Source organism: Aricia agestis, chromosome Z (genome assembly GCF_905147365.1).
Source record: "Aricia agestis chromosome Z, ilAriAges1.1, whole genome shotgun sequence".
In the NCBI taxonomy this organism is placed as follows: domain Eukaryota; kingdom Metazoa; phylum Arthropoda; class Insecta; order Lepidoptera; family Lycaenidae; genus Aricia; species Aricia agestis.
Window position 1 is genome coordinate 2828166 of NC_056428.1, and position 14883 is coordinate 2843048.

The 14883-nt window shown below is 36.1% G+C and overlaps 2 protein-coding genes across 2 annotated transcripts in view; one reads left to right on the forward strand and one right to left on the reverse strand.

Annotated features, from left to right (window-relative positions):
* LOC121738528 (TBC1 domain family member 12-like) overlaps nucleotides 1-14447 on the reverse strand; it is a 53933-nt gene extending 39486 nt beyond the window's left edge. The window contains exon 1 of the mRNA XM_042130658.1: nucleotides 13674-14447. Within this exon, the coding sequence (XP_041986592.1) occupies nucleotides 13674-14101 (428 nt within the window). The 5' untranslated portion in view covers nucleotides 14102-14447. The remainder of the gene's footprint in view (nucleotides 1-13673) is intronic.
* LOC121738530 (retinol dehydrogenase 12-like) lies at nucleotides 11054-12798 on the forward strand. Its single transcript, XM_042130661.1, has 3 exons — nucleotides 11054-11150; nucleotides 11293-12104; nucleotides 12335-12798. The coding sequence occupies exons 2-3, from the start codon at nucleotides 11403-11405 to the stop codon at nucleotides 12680-12682; spliced, it is 1050 nt and encodes a 349-aa protein (XP_041986595.1). The 5' UTR covers nucleotides 11054-11150; nucleotides 11293-11402; the 3' UTR covers nucleotides 12683-12798.
* Nucleotides 14448-14883: the final 436 nt, after the last annotated feature.

Here is a 14883-nt window from a genome sequence, read left to right on the forward strand (position 1 = left end):
TTCGATGTTTGCATTTGACGAAAACACAAAAAAGTCCAAATGTTTAGTGGAAGGGTGTATAGTCCATATTTAACCATATTTATAAATATGGTTAAATATGGACTATACATATAAATATAATCTGACAAAAGTTGTTTTAGCTATCCCACCAAGAAGTGTCAGCGTCGAGAGGCTTTTTTCCTCATTAAAATTTGTACTCAACAATTTAAGAATGCGTTTGCAAGACTCCATAATGGATGATTTAATGATTGTTAGAAATAATTGTTTGTATTCCAAATAAATTCCTTAGATTTATGCCCCAGTCGGATCATTGCTGCCATTTAATAACGAGTAGTTGGGCTATTAGTCCCCAAAAATTTTTGTCCCAATGGGACGAATGACCTGAGATAATTAAAGTATTTAAACTATACTCCACGCGGGCTAGCTTGTCGCTAGCGGTCATTGACTCCCTGTCAAAAACTTGTAATTTTCCATATAAAACCACGATTGATAACATCTGCCACTTCATTGTCAATCGCGGTTTATATGGGAAATGACAAGATTTTGACAGGGAGTCAATGACCGCTAGCGACAAGTTAGCCCGAGTGGAGTATAACGTTAATAACTGTTAAAGTCTCGTAAAACTTTACATAAGGTTATAATTTTATAAATAGTTTTAACGAATTTAGACTGATTTCAGGCATTTTTAAATTTTAATACTTGATTTATTAAATTATTATATAAAATGTAAAATAATATATTTTGATATCTATACTATAATATTATAAATGCGAAAGTATCTCTGTCTGTCTGTCTGTCTTGCTTTCACGCCAAAACTACCGAACCGATTGTAATGAAATTTTGTATACAGATAGTCTAAAGCCTGAGAAAGGACATAGGCTACTTTTTTACTGGAAAAAAGGGTTGTAAGGGGGTGAAAATACGAAAATTTGTTCAAATTAAGTTAGTTCCAAAAATCCATACTAGATGGCGCCGTGCGTCTCTTACATCGCGCTAACGCTTGCCCAACATCTTTCTATAAGATGTGGTATCATCATATATTTGAATTTCGATTTTTTTTTCGATTGTTATTTCTTTTCTACGTTATTTAATAAGTCAGTACTTTATATTATATACAGTGACGTAACCTTAAACCTATCAATGATAAATAATTTATAAGTAAAGTTGTGTACCTAATTGGGGGGCTAGATAAGCTTTAAAATTTGGCATAAAATATAAAGTTTAATTTAAAAAAATGAAATATGTGCACACTGCACAGCTGTTTTGATTTAAGGGGTACCCCGTACCAGGGTTTTTTTTATAAAAACTTTTGACACCAATTTTGTTGACATCGCGCGCTATAAACTGAAGTCCACGCGGACGAAGTCGCGGGCAACAGCTAGTAAATTATAACCACAGCAATGACCTAATATAAAACAGGATTATTTTAATATAGGATTATTAAAATAAGAAAAAATAATGTATGAAGAGTATTACTCAATACTCATACTTCAATAATTATAATAATATTATTTGAGTTACCTACTGGCAATTCTAATATTTTCAAACTTAGTAAATTGTATTATGAACTATAAGTTCACAATTACAAGGTACACCTAAGATGTTTTTATAATAAAACCTGTGAATTTAGTTTATAGAAATAATCGGCCAAGTGCGAGTCGGACTCGCGCACGTAGGGTTCCGTACCGTTAAAAAGGATTTTTTTTACATGAGAGACCCCCTTAATTTTTATTTTATTTAAATATTATTATTAATTATTGAAGTACACATATAATTAAGGATTTTATGTAAATTTCAAAATTTCAAGTTAGCTGTTGCCATTATTGATTACGAGCAAAAAAGGCCAAAAAAATAACGTTTGTTGTATGGGAGCCCCCCTTAAATATTAATTTTATTTTGTTTTTAGTATTTGTTGTTATAGCGGCAACAGAAATACACAATCTGTGAAAATTTCAGAAGTCTAGCTATAGCGGTTATTGAGTTACAGCCTGGAGACAGACAGACAGACGGACAGACAGATGGACAGACAGACGGACAGACATCGAAGTCTCAGTAACAGGGTCACATTTTTACGCTTTGGGTACGGAACCCTAAAAAAACTACTTTAATTTTATTTCAATGTTTTCTAGTCATCTATTTATTTCAATATAATGTAGTCATTCCTCCCATTGGTACCAAATTTTTTGGGACCATTAGCCCGAATACTCTTAATAACTACTTCACTTGTTAGATAATAGTATGTCGGCCATCACAGTTATGTGAATGTGTGGCGAAAAAACCAGTGCTACTTAAACAGTGGTACATCGTCCACTAGCCGCAATGTACCGCGGCCTGGGCGACTCCGCATCGGTATCATCGGGCTTTCTCACTACACCGACCGGTCGATCCCGTGCAGCTGCTTACAGTTCCGACTCACTGGGACTCACTGCAACAGTTCTGACTCACTGGAACTCTCTGACACTGGTGACTCAAGCGACAAGACTTCAAGATTGGACCTCCGGTCTTCTGGGGGGGGGGGGGGGGGGGGGGGAGTGATGTGGCGGTACCCACAATTCGCCTAACATTCCTGCATCGCGCTATCGAAGTTTTCTGAGCGCGTCGGTATATTACGGAAGCTGAAATATATCACGTGGGCTTCGGCCTGACCGAGCATACCACCTCGCTTGGTCGGAAGATCTTCCTTTGCGGACTCCACGCATTATGCCACAAATCAATTGTAATAAATGATAAAGCGACAACTAAAACTAAACAAAGGTAAAATAATCGGCCAAGTGCGAGTCGGACTCGCGCACGAAGGATTCCATACCGTTATAGAGCAAAAATAGGCCAAAACTTGTATTTTTTTGTATGGGAGCCCCCCCTAAATTTTAATTTTATTTAAATATTATTATTAATTGTTAAAGAACACATATATTTAAGGTCTTTGTGAAAATTTTAAGTGCCTACCTGTTGCCATTATTGATATTGAGCAAAAAAGGCCAAAAAAATCACGTTTGTTGTATGGGAGCCCTCCTTAAACATTAATATTATTTTGATTTTAGTATTTGTTGTTATAGCGGCAATAGATATACACAATCTGTAAAAATTTCAGAAGTCTAGCTGTAGCGGTTCTTGAGATACAGCCTGATGACATACAGACAGACAGACGGACAGACAACGAAGTCTTAGTAATAGGGTCCCGTTTTTACCCTTTGGGTACGGAACCCTAAAAATGATCACTTACCTCCGATACACATGAGTCATTATTGCGTGAAATTGAAGAATACAACAACACACATTATTGATTAGGAGTCAACACAACAAAAACAAATCTAGGATTCTATTTCTCAATACTAGAGATCGCCCATTGGTCGAAATTCGACCTCAAATAAAAAATTAAATTGTTTCAAATTTCAACGCTTTTCTATTGATATTCTAGTGTCAAAATATTGACTTTAATATTATTATTTAGACATAATTCCTGCAACAGTCTCAGATTAATTAAGTCAAATGATGACAGACTGGCCGTGTATTATTTGTCTAACAGTATTTAAGATTAAATATAAAAAATAATCGGCCAAGTGCGAGTCGGACTCGCGCACGAAGGGTTTCGTACCGTTATAGAGCGAAAATAAGGAAAAAAAGTATTTTTTGTATGCGAGCCCCCCTTAATTATTTATTTTATTTTTATTATTAAAGTACACATAAAATTGAGGAATAACAAATTTTTGTGAAAATTTCAAGTGTCTATATGTTACCATTATGGATTACGAGCCAAAAAGAACAAAAAAATAAGGTTTGTTGTATGGGAGCCCCCCTTAAATATTAACTTTATTTTGTTTTTAGTATTTGCTGTTATAGCGGCACCAGAAATACATAATCTGTGAAAATTTCAGAAGCCTAGCTATAGCTGTTCTTGAGTTACAGCCTGGAGACAGACAGACAGACGGACAGACATCGAAGTCTCAGTAATAGGGTCCTGTTTTCACCCTTTGGGTACGGAACCCTAAAAACTAAGCTATCAACGCTATCTGCCCCTAACATAAAAAAGTGTCGAGGTCAAAATAAATCAAGGTCAAATGTTGTTCTATCTAGCCCCCCATACGCCGAACGCGCGTAAAGGAACTACGTTCCAAAGATTGTCAACAAATATCAACATTACTCCTTAACGCGCAGGCAAAAGCTATTAATAAAATAAATGAGTCGCTCCCGATTCGTCCTACGTGATTACGCCGCATTTAGAACAAGTCGGGAATGTTTTAAATGTCGATGCCGTTTCGTCCTATTTGGGTCAATTCAGACCGCAACGCGACACCGCGTTGCATTTCTTAATTTGTATTGAATTGACAGATTTGCATGACGCCTCACGCAATTTAAATCTGTCAAATCCATACAAATTTAGAAATGCATCTACGCGTCGCGTTGCGGTCTAAATTGACCCAAATGGGACGAAACGGCAGCGACATTTAAAACATTCCCGACTTGTTCTAAATGCGGCGTAATCACGTAGGACGAATCGGGAACGACTCATTTAATTATGTACCATGATAAACTGATCTTATAAGGGTTGAGTTTTACTTTTTTTAAGATACTTACAGATAAAGATAATATATACCCTAAAGATAATAATAATATCATAATATTAATACGCGAACGAAAAACTTTGTAACCCTTTTTACGAAAAATGGGGAAACTTAGGTGCATGAAATTTTGCACAGTTATAGTTTATATGGTGAAGGAGTGCATCGAGCTAATATTATTTTGAAATTATGCTTTTATCATAGATTTTTTAAATAAATAAAACATTACACACACTACAACACACACACATGAGAAATGACAGATTTTTGAGTAACAAGCCTATACATACGAATTATACTCTTTTATATTTTATGGCTGAAGTCTGTTGACAACAAGTTGACAAATTGAAAATGGATTATAGTTTTTTTATTGAATCTAAGATACTATTAGACAATGCTTACACGGCCAGTCTAAGATCAGCTAAGTCCCGGAGACAAGAGTTGAAAAAAAATGATAAAGTTAATATTTTTACAAAATATAAGTAGGTAGGAGTCCTAATGTCGTTGAAACTAAGGTCGAATTTCGACCATAGGGCGATCTCTAGTAAAGATAATTATGTAGACAAAGCTTAGACACAGAGCGTGGACAAAAATTACGATGCGAATTACAAAATAGATTAGAATATGACACTTACCTTTTTCTAATTAACCGGTTAATTTCGTTCTACCAAACCGGTTTCAAAGAAAACCGGTTTCATTCGATTGAAACGGTTTTAACCGGTAACCTAAACCTAAAACCGGAATCCAATCGGTTTCGGTCATTGACCCCAAACCGGTTTGAAACATAAACCGGTTTCCGATCCCTGCCTCTGACTTCTGAGGTGCTAATGTGCGCCATTATTATCTCCGTGATTATGCCCAACGACCTTTGTCTTGTAACTTATGAAAGTGATGGATGTGCGTAGTGTTGTGAATTATGATCATAGCTCGGCCGTATTTTAAATCTAATAAATCAGCGGTTCTCAGTTTTATAGTGGCGGAACCAAAAATTTTGACGGAACCCCACATGAAAGAAAAAGTTGTACCAGTAGCCACTGTGGCATGAATGATGACGATGATATCCATGACGGACTTTGATGTTTCTGGTTTCTGGCTGTATATTGTATAAGCTGTTGCTCACAAATTCGTACGCGAAAAATTTCGGGTAGGAACACTCACATTTAGGAAAACCCTTTTGCTGATATCTCAATTATTTAGAAACTAGATGCAAAATCTAAACTCTTTCTATTCTATAAAATTGTAGAGTTCCGATTTCTGACATTTGAAAAAGTTCGTCTTCTGTCTATAATGTTAAAAAACTTTAAGTTTTTTAACATTATAGAAAGTTGTTTATTTTTTGACACATTTTTTAAAACTTCGTTTGAAATATGTCACTACCGACGTGCACGTTCCGAATAGCTGGGCATATTACGATATATTTTCTATACTAATTTTCGCGTGACCGCACACTCAGCTATAATATATGTATATGATAGCTGAGTCTGTGACGGGCATTATGATGAGGCTCATCATAGGGTTTTCACTTTTCTGCTTTCTTTTTCGAAGAAATATTTTTTTTAACACCACATTTCTTTCTCCTCCCTTCTGCGTCCTCGGCGCGTAAAACTTTCTTGTTCTAAATTTAAACATGAGTACCTACGCTTCAGAATCAATGACTCGAGAGTGCGCGATGCAGATGTCAGTAGGCCTACTACGAAACCGTTCTGAGACTCAAACAATCGGACGAAAAAGCCGCGTCCTGCTCTAACAACGTCATTTCACGTTTGTTAGAGTAGGACGCAACATTCTCGTACGATTGTTTGAGTCTCAAAACCATTTCGTGGGTGTCAGGTGAGACATGCAGTCTCCGCATGTCATGTTATACTCATGCTAAATAGAACCTTATATATGAACGGCATAAAGTTGATTTCTGTGTGATCGAAAAAAGCAAAGCGCACGCCACCTGCTTCCCAATTGGAATTTCTACCTTATTGGTAGAACGTAGAGTTGAATATCGTGTTACTCAATGGTGCATGCTAGTAATTGAATGTTTATAAACGCAGTTTATTCGTTTTGGTTCATAATAATCATCAGCACGTTTGGCGTCTGCCAAGGTAATTTTGATACCTTTTTCGGTATTGCTTGAATAAAATTAAGGTATGTTCAACGGATAGAGATTAGAGAGGTATTTTGTAGAAGACTTAAAGCTACTTCATATTTCATACTTGTCATTTTCTTTACGGTTACCTGTGAGAAAAATCTGGTTAAAACTCCTGCGAGAAATAAACAAGCGTTAGACCTTCTTTAAAATTTCACTCTATCCGGCGACCGGACTTTAGTAATGACTAATGAGACTTCTATGAGTTCTACATTCTACTAAGATATGTAAAATATGCCTCATTTTTAGGATTCCGCATTTGCCAGTTTATCTTGTAACACGAAAATAATCTATGCCTCTAAAGTCCTAAGGGGGAGATGAGCAGTGCCATGCAGTGCTCTACATCTATTATTGGGAAGAGTTTGTTTGTTTAAAGCGCTAATCTCAGGAACTACTGGTCCGATTTGAAAAAATCTTTCAGTTTTAGATAGCCCATTTCTCGAGGAAGGCTATAGGCTATATTTTATCACGCTAATACTAATAGGAGCGAAGAAATAGAGGAAACTAAAGTCCACGCGGACGAAGTCGCGGGCAACAGCTAGTAATTATATAAGTTGCCTTCTACTCTATTTTTCTACTAATATTTTCGTCATTACATTAATATCTTGTCCACATCAAATCAGGTCTAGCAAGGAAAAATAGCGAGGCAAAAACTTCTAAATATGGATTTGTGGTAGAACTGTTGACACTTGAGTCTTGACTCATAAGCTGTTATAGGTCAACACTCAACCAGTAAATAGATTAAAAGTTTCATAGAAATTTCCAGAAAGGTGGCAACTGGCAAGTGAGTCAGAAGTCAGAACTCAGAACACACTTAACGTTCTATGGTTTTTAGTTTCTGGATAAAATCTTCTTATTCTTAGGAGGCATCATAATATTAATACGCGAACGAAAAACTTTGTAACCCTTTTTACGAAAAATGGGGAAACGTAGGTGCATGAAATTTTGCACAGTTATAGTTTATAATTTATATGGTGAAGGAGTGCATCGAGCTAATATTATTTTGAAATTATGCTTTTATCATACATTTTTTTTAACAAATAAAACATTACACACACTACAACACACACACATGAGAAATGACAGATTTTTGAATGACAAGCCTATACATACGAATTATACTCTTTTATTTATGGTTGAAGTCTGTTGACAACAAGTTGACAAATTGAAAATGGATTATAGTTTTTTTATTAATTCTAAGATACTATTAGACAATGCTTACACAGCCCGTCTGAGATCAGCTGAGTCCCAGAGACAAAAGTTGAAAAAAAATTTATATGATAAAGTCAATATTTTTTTACAAAATATAGGTACTGTAGTAGTCCTAATGTCGTTGAAACTAAGGTTGAATTTCGACCATTGGGCGATCTCTAGTCTTAAATAATAGAGAAGGGAATAAAATATTATGGTTACTCAACTACAAGTTGTTCCCTTAATTTTTGCATAGTGTTGTCCCTAGAAAACAGCACATAACTATTTAATTTTTCTTCCTTTGTACATTGAAGTTTGAACCTCATACAAAGTTCGATCTTCAATACTTATTTATAATGAGAAAACTAATTTGAATATAGCATGTGCTTCCCAGTAATCAAGATTGGTCGAAGACTCGAGAGTCAAGACTGCATCAAGAAAAAAAACTATACACAAGCGAAATCAACCTCTAATGCCTGGTTCACATGGTATAAATTCGTGTAACATTGCTTCTTAGACTAATCGTTAGTAGTGAATCTCTGAAACAGGTTTCCAACTGGACCCTGGACTCGGAACTCACGATTTTATAGCTCTTTGTAATTATCGTAGACCTCATACTGGCATGCAGGCTGCAGGTCAAAAAATGCCACATTCGATCTAATAAAATAATAATATGAACTTTTGAGGAAGTTAATATTATTATTTATTATGTTTTCCATTTATTAATAGTTAGGGAGGGTAAGAGGGGATTTCGCGACAAGCTCGAGCGTGTCAGATTAAGCTGTATAGGCTTCCGAGTTCCGACATAATATCATATTATAATATTATCTTTTCTTCTTATTATAATAGTGTAGTTATCATGGTGAATGCCTCCGTGGTCTAGTGGTTAAGAGCGTGGCTCTCGACTCGGAGGTCGTGGGTTCGATTCCCGTGTCGCATTGAAAACATGCACGGAGCTCATAGCTCCGTGGAAACATGTTATTTCCAAGTTTGGTTAGGACAATGCAGGCTGATCACCTGATTGTCTGACAAGTAAGATGATCCATGCGTCGGATGGGCATGTAAAAAGTCGGTCCTGCGCCTGATCTCTCGCCAGTCGTGTCGGTCTTCCGTCCAACTGGGTTATGAGAGTAAAGGAATAAAGTGCTCTTGTGTAAGCTGGGCATTTTCAAAAAAATGTGTACCCCTGGTCTTTACCTTGACTTCGCTACAGATTATTTATACAGATAGAATAAAATCAAATGCAATACTGGTACAAATTGTTTGGCGAAATAAAAATACTCCTTTGCAGTGGTATGGCAGCCATTGCGAATTGTCGGAAAAGTATGGCAAGGTGATTTTCGTGAATGGATCGACGATGATTAGCTATGCAAAAATTAGGAATTGTTTTATTTAAATTAATGTATTCGCGTCGCGTCGGTATGGCGGGCTGTAAGTCACACCCGAGAAGTATGTATGGTTTACTTACGCCAATAGTACTCTGTGGTATTACGCTACCGCCTACTTATTCTTTTTTTTTTTATGAGATAAGGGGGTAAACGAGCAAACGGGTCACCTGATGGAAAGAAACTTCCGTCGCCCATGGACACTCGCAGCATCAGAAGAGCTGCAGGTGCGTTGCCGGCCTTTTAAGAGGGAATAGGGAAGGGTAGGGATGGGATGGGAAGGGAAGGGAAGGGAATAGGGGATTGGGCCTCCGGTAAACTCACTCACTCGGCGAAACACAGCGCAAGCGCTGTTTCACGCCGGTTTTCTGTGAGAACGTGGTATTTCTCCGGTCGAGCCGGCCTATTCGTGCCGAAGCATGGCTCTCCCACGTATTTTTTTCGAATATCTGAAAAATATACAAGCTTTTTTGTGGAACAAATTTTTCGACACTCGTTATTAACTATCGTTACTTTATTAAATATTATATACTTATATATAATAAATAATAATGTTATTAAATATAACCGCCATACTGGTACAAATGACTAAGAATTTGTGTCACCATCTCCCGGTCTACTATGTACACAGTAGTCAGTACACACTAGCTAACATAATATAAATTGGATTTGTCCTTTGCCATTGTCAAGTGTTGAACACATTGTGGATTACATAACACAATGAATGAATAAAATATTATTAACTAGCTGTCCCGGTGAACTTCGTGTCCCTTTAAAACCTTCCCTGGACTTCTACGAATATTTTAAGACTAAAATCAGCCCAATCCGTTCAGCCGTTTTCGAGTTTTAGCGCGACTAACACATTTAAACATCAATTTTTATATTATTACTAGCTGTCCCGGTGAACTTCGTGTCACTTTAAAACCATCCCTGGACTTTTACGAATATTTTAAGACTTAAATTAGCCCAATCCGTTCAGTGGCTTTCGAGTTTTAGCGCGACTAACACATTTGAAAATCCATTTTTATATTGTATAAGATTAATAAAAGGGAAGCACATATTTTTATGTCTCTACTCTTTACTCTATTTCTTTGTGTAAACTGTACAATAAACCTAACATTTTCAATTTTATTTTATTTAACTAATAATACATATTAATTTAATCGGAACTTGTCTATCTGTCACTTTTTACGCTTAAAGTAGTAAAATTAGCACAGAATAACTTTTTTATTCAGGAAAAATGTATACACTAGCTATAAAGTTTTAAACGGACAGCCGACTTATAGTCCGTCAAGAAAGCGAAGAAATTAAAAAGTGGCAACATCATAGTGTCATCCCTTTTTTTCTTAGGATGATTTGAAAGGGATGACACTACGATGTTGCCACTTATTAATTTCTTCACTTTCTTGACAGACTATAATATATTAAACGACATTTTTATGATAACAAAGTTCGTTTTCCGCGACTCGCGGGCGTGATAGCTGATAGCTTATCACGGTTCAAACGGCAGTTGCTACAATCCATAAAAAGTTATAGGACTTTAATACTAGCGCCATAAGGGTCAGTGGTCACTTTTGAGCAACTCCAAGGTAAGATAATGCAATCCATACTGATGATGATTGAAATAAACTTACGCATAGCTCGCTCATTAGTATTGCTTACAAGTTACATCTATTCGTCTATTGATTTATCGAACGTTACAGCAATAATTAGAAATCGCGTATCCTCGTACCTACACAGCAAAACAAACAAAGTCGTGACGCAAATCGTACTGCGCCTGCGTCCAGCGGACAGCGACCAGCCGTCAAATGTCAAATAACCAAAACAAACAAAAAACAAGTGTCAAGTTCTCAATTCGAAATTACATCGAAACTGTGGGTACCTACCTAGAGTTTTGTTGTTTGTTTAATTTTGGAAAGAGGTCAAAAAAGGAATCCACTAGTTTATTCGAAATTCGAAAACAACATAAACATTAGTCATAGATATCGGAATTGCGATACAGTTAACCGATTCTGTGCAGGACTAACGGTATTCCGAGCAAACAGCGAGGGAAAGCGTAGAGGATTTTAGTGTGAAAGTAGCGAGCGCGCAGTGGAGCCGTGAAGTCGCGTCGTGAAACATAACCTCAAAATGTTGTTCATAATAACATCGGTGGCGACCGTGGCTTTCGGCGTATACTGGTATCTCAACAGGCACAAACCTCTTAAATACTTCCTCCGGGATCTCAGATATGCCATCGACATGCAAGGCTGCGGCGCCGCTGGCCTCATAGACGACTGGGTGAATAAATCACGAAATAACGTAGTGTTGCCAGATGCGAGTGAAAAAATTGCCGTTATAACGGGAGGCGCGCGGGGCATCGGCAAAGAAGTGGTGCGTGGGCTGCTAAAAGCGAAGATGACTGTTATAATGGGAGTCAGAGATCCCCAATCGATAGGAAAGCTTCAAGATAGTATGGAAAATGGCAGAAAATTAGTAGCGTTCCCCCTGGACCTGCAGTCGTTGAAAACTGTGAAAGAGTTTGCCGATAATGTTTTGAAGGCATACCCAGAAGTACATTTATTGGTAAACAACGCTGGCATCATGTATGTAGATTATAAGGAAACCGAAGACAGTTTTGAAACGCATATGGCTGTAAACCATTTGAGTCATTTTTACTTGGCCCACCTCCTGCTGCCAGCGTTAAAAAAAGGTGGGAAGCCTGACAGTCCTTCAAGGATAGTAAATGTGTCATCATGCGCTCATTACGCTGGGTACATTCACTTTGATGACCTGAATGCTAAGAAACATTATGATTCTGTGACAGCATATGCCCAGTCAAAGTTAGCTCAGGTAAGAAGACTAGTATGACAGTTTTCATAGTAGAAAGTAAGCAAAATATGATTATAATGATAATAAAAATTGCAAAATTTAAATCCGTGTTAGTAATTTATGAATATGTAAATTTCTAATATATTTATAAGCAGATCAAGGTTAGGTTACTAGATACTATTAAGCAATATAATTCTTTCAGAACAACTTCATGTACAAATAAATTTATTGTTTGGTTGTTTGTGTTTCAGCTCATGATAACGAGGCATGTTAACAAACTTCTAGAAGAATCTGGTGAGAACGTGAAATGCTACTCGGTTCACCCTGGAATAGTGAACACTGATCTCTTCGACAATACAATGTTTTCCAAATTACCGTGGGTAACAAAAACACTGTTTAAGTCACCAGAGAAAGGCGCAGTATCTATTTTATTTGCCTGTTTCAACAACGAGATACTCAATAAGGGAGGATTGTACATAAGTAACTGTCAAGAAGGAATCAGCAACAGATTTTCAAAGAATATTGAACATCAACAGAGACTGTTCCAAGTTTCATGTGACTTAGTTGGTGTAGAGCAAGAAAAATATGGGAAGAACTAGCATTCAATATTATAATTATTAGCTTGATAAATGTTTTAATTTATTTATTTATTCAAATACTCATAGTTTCTAGTTCTTTTTGCAAATTATTACAATAAAAATGTATTAAATACTCAGTTGTTTTTTTATTTTGAAGTCAAAAAATTAACTTACCAAAAATACTTTCAAATGAAACCTATATTATATCAATGTTCAAACTTTTTTTATGAGTTTATTGCCTGAACTTTAGATTATAGATTTGATTTTTGATAAGACCATACAATTTACTTTCCATTTAAAACAAACCTCAATGACAAGTTTTTATGTTTTATTTATATAAAATAAGAATAGAATGTTCTTATATTCAAGAAGGTCATTTACCTGACTTTACAATTATATAATTAACCAGTCACGAGTGCCAAAGTAACTATTTCAGTTCAGTAAACACTGATTATTCAACTCGAGTAACCACAGAATATTAAACTAGGAGAAAGTATACTTTTCTCTGTAGCAGTGGTGCTGTAGAGTGATTTTCACTTGTTAAATCATTTGATAAATTTAATTGCTATCAAATTGTTTGAGTTGATGATTTATCATGTTGCTTTTTAATGTCTTGGATCAAAGAGATGAGTAGCGGGATTTGTTAATAGCTTCTTCGTGGGTATCATAGAAATAATAGATTGCAATTGTTATGAGGCAGCCGGCTGCCGCTTGGGGATTGATGGGTTAATCAACTTTAAAATTGAATGCTTGTATTATTCTTTTCAAATAATTTTCACATTTTTAACATTAACAATTAATATTAACTCAACCAAATCAAGTGGTATATTAAAATTAGTAGCAATAGAGTATCATACTGAGTTGTTTACGATTAAATCAAAATTAATTTCAACTAAGAATACATATTATGTATAGTACAATTTTTTTGCATAAAATTAACTATGCATGGACATATATCTGTATTAAAAGGTAAAACTATAATGGCATAAGTAAATAAAAAAAATAAACTGACCTGCTAAAGAAACTGGATAATCCTTTCTTTTTCAACTTGGCTTCATTCACTGCATTCACATCTCCCAAGTCATCCTTGGACTCGTTAGAACCGAGAGAACACTCGGAGAGACTTGAGACGGTGCTGGAGAAGGATCCACCGTCCTTCCCTCGCTTATGACCACTCACACTCCCACCCCATTGCAAGGTGCTCTTCGGAGAATCACTTGTTTCACTAGTGTCACTTTTCTCACAGGTGGAAATCGAGAAGTTTCCCTCATCACTGAAGCTACTCTTTTTGGACAACTTATCAACATCATCACTTTCCGTAGACTTCTCAGTTCGGGGGCTTACGAAATGTAGTTGTTTTGTAATTGGATTATACGCGAGCTGTATGTTATCTAAGGCCTCGCTTAGGCGCATTCCACCTTTCTGGCACGGAGACGACATAATGTACGGGGCAGATTGTTAGTTACATCCATTCTCCGTTTTCTTGAATGATTCGATTAGGAAAACACAATAGTCGCTATACATAAAGTACATGATTTAAGATTGTTGATTACACCAAAGTAGTTAAAGGTTTTTTAAAATAAACTCATCACAAAGCAATATTATATGCAACTAAAATTCTCACTATTTACACAGATTGTAATGAACTCGAAGATTATATTAGGTCAGAGTAGTCGCTACACTATTTATAATTTTAACTTTAGACTAATTTTGATAACAAATCAACGAACTAAAACCTAAAACGCAAAGAAACACACCCTACTCCAAAACCTTTTCTCGCGACTGTAAATAAAAAAAATGTATGTATTGACAAAATGGCAGATGACACTTGACAGTAATCTGACAACTGCAATTAACTTCTAAGTTCTACGTCTTCTTCGAAAAAGAAATACTTATATGTAGTTTGCCAACATTTTTTATCACTTCTATGTGTTTATTTTAAAATAGCTTTTATTCACGGCTTTGCTCATTATAGAAAGTATCCCTTATCCCTGAGATGCAAACTTAGGTTCTCAATAATCAGGGCGAGAATATTTTGTGTGTGGTACACGTGGAAAAACTATTACGCCTTTTGATTTGTGCTCTAACATAGTATAATAATTTTTATTTATATGTAGATGTGTCATCATCAGTCAGTCAAGGTGTGACCAGTGACTACTGACGACGCGAGCCCTCACAAAGCCCGGTTTTTAGCTAGTTATATACTTAATTCAAACCATGTC